Source organism: Stegodyphus dumicola, chromosome X1 (genome assembly GCF_044657685.1).
Source record: "Stegodyphus dumicola isolate Sdum_Otavi_A_Nest chromosome X1, ASM4465768v1".
Taxonomy (NCBI): domain Eukaryota; kingdom Metazoa; phylum Arthropoda; class Arachnida; order Araneae; family Eresidae; genus Stegodyphus; species Stegodyphus dumicola.
The window spans coordinates 191,756,836-191,768,977 of NC_140780.1; the positions used below are offsets into that span (position 1 = coordinate 191,756,836).

Genomic DNA, 12,142 nt, shown 5'->3' on the forward strand with positions numbered 1-12,142 from the left:
CTGCAGTATTTTGCCTCCGTTTCCAAACCAAAAGCCAAAAATTATTTAAAGACACCGCCTTAATATAAATCATATTATCCATTTTCTTCTTAATTTAATATTATTCAGTTTTATAATAATTTTATATTTTGCATCAAATATCTTACTTAGGCTTTTTACAATCGTAAGGTTTATCCTAAGTTTTTAACAGTTAGTTTTGAATTAAAGCTACTTTCCTATCCTTCTTACTTTCAGCTTACAGTTTTCTGCCAGAACGTGCTTTCGGGATCGCGATTAAATGCAAATGAAGGAAGAGCAAGTATTTAAAGTTGAAGTTCTACTGACTTCGTTAGAGAGCCAGGAATTCTGACAAGCGCGCGTTTGCCTTTTAGGCTATACCAGGGCTGGCCAAGCTTCTTGTCAGTAAGAGCCGCACGTTTGAATTCGGGAATGTTCGAGAGCCGCATCTAGATTTCCTAAAAGCCACAAGTTCATATTTTCATCATTATAGAAGTAGTGGAGGAGGTTTTAAATAGAAAGAAATCCCTGATAACGTTGTAAAAATGTCTAAATTAATTAATTACTTCTTTATATTTTATATCCACGAGCCGCACAAATTGCCTTCGAGAGCCATATCAGGCTCGCGAGCCGCACTTTGGCCACCCCTGGGCTATACTCTGTTTAAGCTATTTCTACGCTCGACCGTACCTTAGGCCCTTGATAGTTTCGCCGTTTAGTTAGCGTTAAGGGACCAACTCCTGTATATTTGTGATAGCTTCGGCTATATATATATATGTATGTAAGATTTAAAAAAAATGCAAATCAAAATTATGATTTAAAATGCCTCTTAATTGCTCATTTTTAATTTGGGTGCTTTGTCTCTAGTAATAACTTTCTCTAAACTGCGTCATATCTGAAAACGTATTCCGCATTATGTCATCTTGAAACTTCTGCATAGCCTATAAGTTTCAACCAATCAGATTAACGAAAAATTTTACTATAACCATTGTTGCAATCCTACCCCACCCTCTTTCTCTGCCTATGCTTGCTAGCCGAAAGAAGTTTTCTGCTTTTCTCCTTTGGTTACAAAAGTAATGCGCCATCATCAAATTTGTGGGGTTCAAATTGGCCCCCATTGTGAAGTGCAACCAGTAATAAAGATATATTTGGAACATCAAGTGATTTTTGTGATTCTTCAAAAGTTCCCGACTGCCAAACTAAATTTTATCATCATATATATATATATAAAGCCCAAGTAGAGGCTTTTATGTACGTCCTGAGAGAGGACCATCTGTTAAATGTATTTTGAATAATAAAAGGTAATTAACCCTTCGTACGTTTACGTTTCTATCTTTCTGAACTATGCGATTATTCGCTTCCCAGTTCTTAAGGTTCCACACATTTAGCTGTAAATTCTAGGTTGGAACATTACACTGTTTTATCAAAAATAACTCGAACGTCATAAAGAATCGTTCGAACTTTCAAATGAAGGAACATGAAATAAACAGTTCAAACTGCTTAGTGGTGTGTTTTATACTGCTAACACAGAAACTATTTCTCGTTTGATTCCCTTCAATTCTGTTTTCTTAAAATTAAAAATATACATATATGATACTAATTTAGTTTAGATAGGCAGAATCTAGATAGGCAGATAGGCCTATATGAATATTACTTTTAACAATTTTTGTAGTTCATCTTGCCTTTGGGGGGATCACAAAAACGTTTTAAGTTGCAACAGAGTAAGTCACGAGCAAAATTCGAAGTTATACAAAGCATACGAATAATTTGCCTTCAACAGATTCATGAAACTCGGGGGGGGGGGATGCATTATTTTCCGAATGTAAGGCCGGAATGCGATATTTAGAATGTAATTTGAAATTATATTCTTTGGAGAATGAGCTGTTCTAGTGCATCAAGTATTGAAAACTTTAAATTTTATTCAAATATTAAAAGTAACGAAAAATCTAGGAATCTGTCGATGAAATTCAACTATATTATCTAATTATTTCTATTATGAATGAAACAAAATTCGTGTGGAGAGAATATGTGGAAGAGTTTGAAAGTAACACTGAGGGGTTTGTGTGAAATTTTATTTCAAAAAATGAATTTAATTGATACGTATTACAATAAATATATTAAGCAGCTTACAACTATTTTATTGGGAATTTTATGATCTCTTATTAAATAAAACTAATTTTTAGGGTCATTCATTTATCAGATTTTGATTATGCAGCGATGATAATTTATTTTGGACATTGATCAAATTGCATTGTTAATTTTTAAATGTACCTGCAAATTACAAACACATTTAGATTTTTCACGTGGTTTGTTATTTTAACATAAATATCCTTTCCCACTTTAAAATCTGATGCGAAGGTATAAAAAAATTAAAAATAAGGTAAACAAACGTGTAAATAAGTAGTAATGGACGTTACTCAGTTCTATACCAATTAATCTGAAACTTTATAGTTTGACTACACATTTAACTAAACAATGTTCTCGCAACTGAATTATTTATGTTTTTAATTATTATTATCATCATTAATATTATATCATGACTTAATTAATACGAAGTATGTTCTTGGCATATTCCACAGTGTTTATTAGAATGTAGCCAGAGTGACACAAACACGTAACTTATCTTTAAAAAAACGCATTCTCTTTCTGTGCTCAGATTTTAATATTCTCATTAAGACAAGTAATGAGAATAATTAGAATAATTAATACAAGTAATGGTAATAATCATTCCATTAATTAATTAATGAATTAATGAGAATAATTAATACAAGTAATGGTAATAATCATTCGGACACGTATGACGATGAAAATGGATGTATAATTTCAATGAGATCTTAAGATAGTGACGTCGCTGTCAGGGCGATGCTGAATTAGTGAAGAAATTTTCCTTTCGTGATGGAAAGTTTGATAGCTATTCACGGTACGATTAATGTTTTTTAGTCTTTCTCATTTCGAAGCAAAAAAGAAAGAGTAGACCAAACATTGTTGTAAGTGTTGAACTTCCCCACAGCTTGGCTCAAAATAAAATAAATTAATGACCCCAGGTCAAATGTACAGTAGCATTTTTAGTGAAAAGAGTAGGATATTTTTTTCCAGAAAATTTCATACAAGCTCAAATTAAAATATTTCAGTGGTTTTGTGGTAAATATGTATTAGCACTTTGTTCCGAGCTTTGTTTTGAATGGCATAAAATGCATACTGAAATTCGAAAATTTCAGAATACATCTTGTGGGCTTCGGGAGACAGCGTCTTGGAAACGCTTCACTATCCTTTGACAAAGGACGCGCACGAATAATAATTGAAAAATTATAATATACGGATCAGAGAAAACCATGGGTATGAAAGCAATACAAGCAAAAACAAGAACGATTATGGCGTTCAGAACTATGAAAATTTATCTGAATTTGTATGGTATTTAAATTTTTTTTTATATACTAATGCAAGTTAAAAATTCTTGGTTACAGATAGAAAGGTAACTTCTAGCCTCGCCTGTACTTCATTTAAGAGTAAAAAGTATGTTTTCATAATTTTATTATACAGAAAGTGAGGAAAGGCTATATAGCTGAAAAAACTCTCTAGCCGTCTTATTGTCATTTGTCGAACCAAACCCATTTACGTTTTTTACTCTATCTTTTCGGTTATTCAACCAGCGTGAAGTTTTTACAACGGTCGTAAATGCGTAGGAGCTGCCCGCCAATCAACATTAGATGGCTGCCCACTTAACAATATTCTCACCGTATGATAGACGAAGACAGAAGGTCACATAAGAAGAACATCGTTTTTAAAACTGATTTCCACAACGTAAAACGTGAAGTAAAAGCTGCTCGCTTTCTATTTGTACTTTCACTGGGGTAATGTGACTTTTAACTTCGCTGATATTGTAATCAACTCGTCTGCAAAGATGATGCTCGCTACTTATTTCCAAAAGGTAAGATTAAGGCACTTACGAATATTCTCTTTAGTATCCTCTTTCTTTTTTATAAGAAGACATACTTATCGGTTTAAGTTAAGTAACACTCGCATTATTTTTGTTATTTTAGCAGTTTTTTTATGTCAGAATTGAACTGAAAGTTAGCCAATTCTTAGAACACAAATATTGGATTAATGGAAACTAGTAAACATTTTAATTCGCTTTCTGTGCTGTCTTGAATATATTTAGTTAAAATGGTGACTTGTTATTTTAATTTGTTTTCTAGGGGATGATCTGCATTATAAGCCATAATTAATACGGCGATTTTGCATTACTTGAATATCTTTAAATTTAAAGTTGATAAAATTCCCTCTGATAAAAGCATTAATCATAATGGCATACATTCTTTTTTATTTTGTATTATTCTTAATTCTACAAATTCATTTCCTTCTGAATATATTAATATTTATGAAGTAATATGAGAACAATTGTATACGTAAAAGTCGTGAAGTAAGAAAATTGTACTTCAAAATATTATTTTCTAGTAAGCCTCAAAGATATATTACAAATGTAAAAGATGAATGAAAAATCTCAGGTCTATAAGAATAACTATTGCCTTTCTTTTGTTGATTTGGAATAATATTTAACGAGCACCTCATTAGCATTGGATTTTGCGAATCTTTTTTCTTCTTGGAAACATTTTTGATTTAGGAGACACACTTTTTTTTTTCTGAACTGCTTTAAGTTCAGAGTTCAGAAGTAGCTAATTGATATAGAAATGAGGTACTCAATAAAATATAATAAAGCAGAATTTTAGTGTGTAAGAGGAAGCTAGCTCATTAAAGCATTTTATCTTTTACTTAGACCTTAAATCAATCAGACATTAATTTTTTACTACTTTATTTGGCATATTTCCTAATCAGTAATACTTGCCACCAGCTTATTACTTTTAATATGTAAAATAGGTGTCTGTTACATTCGTATCATAATTATATACTGACTTCTATTTTTCATGATTTCCGTGCACTTCTAAAAGTACCTTCTTGTATACTGAGCACATTTGAAATCGAACCCAAATCCTACGTTGTTAACAGTTGTTATAAGGGATTTCTCCCGCCTTCCTAGCGTGCCTTTGTAGTGTAGTGGTTCTGCACGCTGGGCCGGTATTCCAGAGGTCCGTGGTTAGATTCCCGGCGAAGGCGTTTGCTCATTTTTCATCTTGCCTGCTTCCAAAATACCTAATGTCTCTATAGTGGCGCCCGAACTAAAAGGGTGTTGGATGATGATTCTCCTCTCCCAGGATTTGGCGATTAGGTCCCCTGAAAACCCTAGTCGCACTTTAAAAGGGGGATTATATAAGGTATTTCTCACGCCTTCCCAGCGTGCCTTCGTGGTGTAGTGGTGTGCTGCACGCTGGGCCGGTATTCCAGAGGTCCGTAGTTCAATTCCCGGCAAAGGCGATTGCTCATTTTTCATCTTGCTTGCTTCCAAAATACCTAATGTGTCTACAATGTCACAATCGGAAAACAAGAAATTGGTTTAAAAGTATGCAAATGTTTAAACTTATTTTGTCCTTCTTTGTTTCTAGTGAAAACTCATGTCAGATTAGATCTAGAAATGCTATGATCTCTTCATTAGATTGAGTTGTTTGAGCATGGCAAAGTATACGAGCGCTATTTGCTATTGCTAGGAAAAAGATGCCTTCCCGGAGGACTTTCTAAGGAAAACCGGCTTGTATTTGCATTAACATGAGGAAAACCAACCAAGCCAGCCACTCGCCAGGGATGGAACTGAGACGAACTCTCAGCAATCATCGGTCTTAACCACTCGGCCACTGATAAGCCCGGCATTCATTGAAGACCATAAGGAAAACAGAATAGAGTCAACCATTTTAAATCAGAAGCTGATTGCTTCTGTTACATTGGTTAATAAAGAAGCTAACACTATTTTATAGTAGGGAGCTTTGTACGTGTTCATATTACGTTCTTTAATTTTTCTGTACATAGCCCTAAAATTAGAGTTTTACATTTTTTAACTCAATTAAAATGTACAAATGAATACCAAAATATAGATCTTGTGTAAAAAAGCATGTTATCCATGCGTAGAGATTCAAGTAGAATAAGTCAATTAAAAGATTTTTAGAGCAAGTTAAAAGATATATAAAAAAGAAATTACTACAAATGATAAATTAATTTCGAATAACTTATGCATGATATATTCTGAAATAAAATTACTCACACAGAATGTGCTGAGTTCTACAGTTTGCGATTATTTTAATGCCCTAAATAAGCAGACTAAGCAAAATTATATATTCTACAGTTGTTATGCCGGTGAGTTAAACATTACTTACAAAGAAGAGTGTATGTAGGTTATTTCTTCTGAAAATAGAATAAACTTATTAAAACATGTAGTACGGGAAAATACCCATAATTCATTTTCTGAGGTCGAATACCTTGAGAACGTTTTCTCCAGCAGTCAGTCATGATGAAGAATTAGTTGCAGAACATTCCATAAACTAATTTCGTAGTGCCACAGCATTATTAATAATTCACGAGGACTTATTCTTGTATGATGGTCAACTAATGAAGCTTACATCTAACATGAAAAATGATACTTTATGATTTTCTACTCTATTTTTTCCGTTTATTACTTTAGTTCATTGCACTTGGATGGTTTTACGGTTTAAATGCTGTCCACTTATTTAGATACTGAATTTTTATGTTTTGATATTAGAAACATCTTAAATGGAGTCTTTCCAAAAATTTTGGACCGTTACGTTACCTTAGTTATCATGGAGATGTCAGCCACTCCCTCCTCAGATAGTACCATTGCGCAAAACATAAGGTGTTTATTTTACCTACCAAATGCCTCGCGCGAAACAAATTCTCAAAGTTCTCTCATTCAGCAAAACGTCAGACTTTTAATTTATCTTTCGAAGTAATTCGATCTGCAACTGCTTTATAAACAGAGATTTAAAAGCAATAAACGCGTTCTTAATAGTAGTTTAAAGCTTTAATTTTTGGTAACATGTCCAATTAATAAAAATTAATTGTAATATCATAAGTAATAAAAATTTCTTTCTATTGGAATATAACGTATAAGTTCACATATCCCCCCCACAGTTTTTAGAAAGAGCGAGGAAAATATATGAATGAATGTAGCATTACTTACCTGGTGCAGAATCGTTCGAATTTTCGCAAAATAATTTCATGAAAGGATTAAAAATGGTTTAAATTATTATTTCTACTTGTATGACTGACTACCTGAACTCAAATATCAAGTGTTTAACTTGAGATGTTATTTGATTAAAATGGCGACTGGCTTCCAAAAGCTAAGCACTTGACAATAAAATAAACAAAAATGGAAAAGTAAAGCTTTAATTAACACCAAATTGCACTTAAGGGTTAGATATGTCTTTATACATGAAAGAAAACAACCATTATGTACAAAGATGAAAACAATATTTAATTTTCGTAAATTATATTATGACATCACATTTGGGTAATTAATAAATTGATGTTCAAAGCAAAAAAACATTAATAAGGTATGCGAACATCCCGGACCTTCACAAACTTCTCAGCGATTGGTTTCTCATTATTCCTCTGAGAGGATCAACCGCCGCTGATGCTAACAATAACCATTCCTCCATTAGGGCAGTTTCCAATTCCCTGAGACTCGGAGAAGGTAATGGTGCAGAGGCAGCATGCCCGAGAGCATCTCAAAGATTTTCAATGGGATTAAGACTAGGAGAAAACGGTGGCCATTCCATACGGGAAATGCCCTCACTCTCCTGGTACACATTAACCATAACGGTTCGAAGGGGAAGGCATTATCATACATAAAGAGAAATCATGATCAACTGCTGTAGCGTAGAATCTTACGATGGGCAGTAGGATTTCATCAAGATAACGCGCAACTGTTATTGAACCGTCTTGTGAAATGTGCAGCTTTGTGCGAGATCGCTCTGAAATTCCAACCCACAGCATGATTAAGACACAATAACACGCCGAATAAATACTGATTCAGAAGTCAAACAACAAAAATCAGCGTTAATTCACAAAATTTTCACAGGACTAGTTTCGATGGTTTTACCGAACCATCATCTTCAGCTGCAAAACCGCAAATGAACAAGATAGGAAATAATGTTTAGATAAGATAAGAAAGCCTGGACAAGAATAAGCAAGTGGCGCCATCTGTTGGCGAAACCAGAACTAAAACATAATTTCTCTAAAAGCCGAAGGCAAATTTGGATTGGAATTAGGATCGTTAACTAGAACAGAAAGATTTTTATGAATGTGAAATGCCTCTAGAAAATCCAGTTCTCCAATGGAAGATGTTTTTTGAATAATTTTGGCAGCAGAAAAATTGAAAGTGTGATTTTCGGACCAACAATGTTGAGCAACAGAAGACTTCTGTGTTTCCTTTTTTCTAACATATGCCTCATGTGCTTTGACGCGAAATTTCAAGGCTCTCTTAGTTTGGCCAATGTAAATTAAACCGCACTGGCAAGGAATCCTATAAATACCCCAGGAATTCATATCCGGAATGGGGTCCTTGAGTATAGAAGTTGGAATTTTATTGATGGGAGAGTAAACAACCCGAAAGTTAAATTTCTGCAAAATATGTGCAACTTTATAGCTAATTGATGGAAAGAAGGGAATGACAACAGAATTTTTCCTAAAATAAGAGTGGGGCTTTTAGTGTGTTGAGATGAGAATTTTTTAACTGCTTGATTAATAATGTTGGGTGAAAAGCCCCTGTCAATAGCTATTGCTTTTAAATAATTTAGTTCTTCATCAAGGGCTAGTTTGGAGGAGCAAACTTGAAGAGCACGGAAAACATAGGAATAAAATGAAGCTAACTTTTGTTTAGTCGGATGACATGATTTAAAGTGTGTTGGAAGGCAAACCGATGAAGGTTTACGGTAAACTGTAGTACTGAAGTTGGATGTGTTACGTGTGACCAGAATGTCGAGAAACGGAAGAGAATTGCAAGTCTCAAGTTCAAAAGTGAACTGAATAGCAGGATCAATAGAATTCATTGTTGAAAGAACTCTATTTAAATCATCTTTATTACCTTCAAACAGGGTAAAAGTATCGTCTACGTAGCGGAACCATGCCGGGAAGTTTAAAGTTTCAAACAATTTTGATTCATAATAATGCATGTAGATATCAGCCAGGATGGGACTGAGGGGGCTACCCATGGCTAATCCCTCAGTTTGCTTGTAATATTTATTTTGGAAAACAAAATGTGTTTGTTTCAAACAGAGTTGAGTGAGAGAAATTAGCTCATCAATTTCGATGCAAGAGAAATGAAATTCGCGAAGTCTGGTTTCTAGACATCTTAATGCACCCTCCACTGGGACATTGGTGAATAATGATTTTACATCAAAAGAAACCATGAGTAAATTACGAGGAGAAATGTTTTTAACCTTTTTTACAAACTCTATTGAATTTTTTATGGTGTAAATGTTATTGTCTAATAGAGTGGAAAATCTAGAAACTAAATATTTAGCTAATGGATACGAGGCAGTACCTAAATTTGATACAATAGGGCGGAAAGGAATACCACTTTTATGAATTTTGGGAAGAGCATATAATCTGGCACAATTCGCAACAGATGGGATAAGCGAATGTTTTAAGTTGCTTGAAATGATTTGCGAAGATTTGATCGCAGTTTTTATTTTGGATAAGTCCGAAGGTGAAGGATCTTTAGGGATCGGATTATATGGTCCTTCGTTTAAGAGTTTAGTGACACCATCGATGTAAGTGTTCTTATCCATGACGACTATCTGGCCACCTTTGTCGGCCTTTGAAATGACAATATCCGGGTTAGAATGAATCTCGCGCATTGTAGCTCTTTCTCTCGCAGTTAGATTTGGTTTCAAAGGTTTATTATTGAATTTCACATTATGAGCGATAAGATGCCTCATAATGTGAAATTCAATAATAAACCTTTGAAACCAAATCTAACTGCGAGAGAAAGAGCTACAATGCGCGAGATTCATTCTAACCCGGATATTGTCATTTCAAAGGCCGACAAAGGTGGCCAGATAGTCGTCATGGATAAGAACACTTACATCGATGGTGTCACTAAACTCTTAAACGAAGGACCATATAATCCGATCCCTAAAGATCCTTCACCTTCGGACTTATCCAAAATAAAAACTGCGATCAAATCTTCGCAAATCATTTCAAGCAACTTAAAACATTCGCTTATCCCATCTGTTGCGAATTGTGCCAGATTATATGCTCTTCCCAAAATTCATAAAAGTGGTATTCCTTTCCGCCCTATTGTATCAAATTTAGGTACTGCCTCGTATCCATTAGCTAAATATTTAGTTTCTAGATTTTCCACTCTATTAGACAATAACATTTACACCATAAAAAATTCAATAGAGTTTGTAAAAAAGGTTAAAAACATTTCTCCTCGTAATTTACTCATGGTTTCTTTTGATGTAAAATCATTATTCACCAATGTCCCAGTGGAGGGTGCATTAAGATGTCTAGAAACCAGACTTCGCGAATTTCATTTCTCTTGCATCGAAATTGATGAGCTAATTTCTCTCACTCAACTCTGTTTGAAACAAACACATTTTGTTTTCCAAAATAAATATTACAAGCAAACTGAGGGATTAGCCATGGGTAGCCCCCTCAGTCCCATCCTGGCTGATATCTACATGCATTATTATGAATCAAAATTGTTTGAAACTTTAAACTTCCCGGCATGGTTCCGCTACGTAGACGATACTTTTACCCTGTTTGAAGGTAATAAAGATGATTTAAATAGAGTTCTTTCAACAATGAATTCTATTGATCCTGCTATTCAGTTCACTTTTGAACTTGAGACTTGCAATTCTCTTCCGTTTCTCGACATTCTGGTCACACGTAACACATCCAACTTCAGTACTACAGTTTACCGTAAACCTTCATCGGTTTGCCTTCCACCACACTTTAAATCATGTCATCCGACTAAACAAAAGTTAGCTTCATTTTATTCCTATGTTTTCCGTGCTCTTCAAGTTTGCTCCTCCAAACTAGCCCTTGATGAAGAACTAAATTATTTAAAAGCAATAGCTATTGGCAGGGGCTTTTCACCCAACATTATTAATCAAGCAGTTAAAAAATTCTCATCTCAACACACTAAAAGCCCCACTCTTATTTTAGGAAAAATTCTGTTGTCATTCCCTTCTTTCCATCAATTAGCTATAAAGTTGCACATATTTTGCAGAAATTTAACTTTCGGGTTGTTTACTCTCCGATCAATAAAATTCCAACTTCTATACTCAAGGACCCCATTCCGGATATGAATTCCTGGGGTATTTATAGGATTCCTTGCCAGTGCGGTTTAATTTACATTGGCCAAACTAAGAGAGCCTTAAAATTTCGCGTCAAAGAACATGAGGCATATGTTAGAAAAAAGGAAACACAGAAGTCTTCTGTTGCTCAACATTGTTGGTCCGAAAATCACACTTTCAATTTTTCTGCTGCCAAAATTATTCAAAAAACATCTTCCATTGGAGAACTGGATTTTCTAGAGGCATTTCACATTCATAAAAATCTTTCTGTTCTAGTTAACGATCCTAATTCCAATCCAAATTTGCCTTCGGCTTTTAGAGAAATTATGTTTTAGTTCTGGTTTCGCCAACAGATGGCGCCACTTGCTTATTCTTGTCCAGGCTTTCTTATCTTATCTAAACATTATTTCCTATCTTGTTCATTTGCGGTTTTGCAGCTGAAGATGATGGTTCGGTAAAACCATCGAAACTAGTCCTGTGAAAATTTTGTGAATTAACGCTGATTTTTGTTGTTTGACTTCTGAATCAGTACCACAGCATGATGCTGCGATCTCTGATGTTCGATGATGTTGTGGGTCTGATTCCGAGACTCCATATGCTTATCTTCTAGTGACAGGGGAAATCTAAACTCGTCCGTAAATAAGACGTTGCACCAATTTGGAACAGTATGAGTACAGATGTTGACGACACCACTTTAATTTTGCGCCTCTGGATTGGGAGGTTAGCGGCATGTGAAAACTTGGTACTCGCGCGTACATTCATGTGAAACCTTCGGCGTACAGTATTGGTAGATATTGCCTTACCAAGTAAACATTGTAACCATGGATGTAACGACTGTAGAAGTCGCTTGTCGATTCTGCTTAAGTGCTATAGCCGTACACCGATCCTCAAAAGAGGTGGTAACCCGTGGTCAACCGGACATAGGTCTCCGAGCACAG

The 12,142-nt window shown here is 34.7% G+C and overlaps 1 protein-coding gene across 3 annotated transcripts in view; it reads left to right on the top strand.

The window, feature by feature from the left end:
• The window catches only part of LOC118181941 (tripartite motif-containing protein 2-like), a 157,845-nt gene that overhangs the window by 89,657 nt on the left and 56,046 nt on the right, over positions 1-12,142 (top strand). Inside the window, exon 1 of one of the 3 annotated variants that reach the window (XM_085807577.1) lies at positions 3,770-3,925. The exons of the other annotated variants lie outside the window; for them this stretch is intronic. Within the exon in view, the coding sequence (XP_085663703.1) occupies positions 3,899-3,925 (27 nt within the window). The 5' untranslated portion in view covers positions 3,770-3,898. Of the gene's footprint in view, positions 1-3,769; positions 3,926-12,142 lie in introns of those variants that run through there. 3 annotated transcript variants of the gene reach the window in all.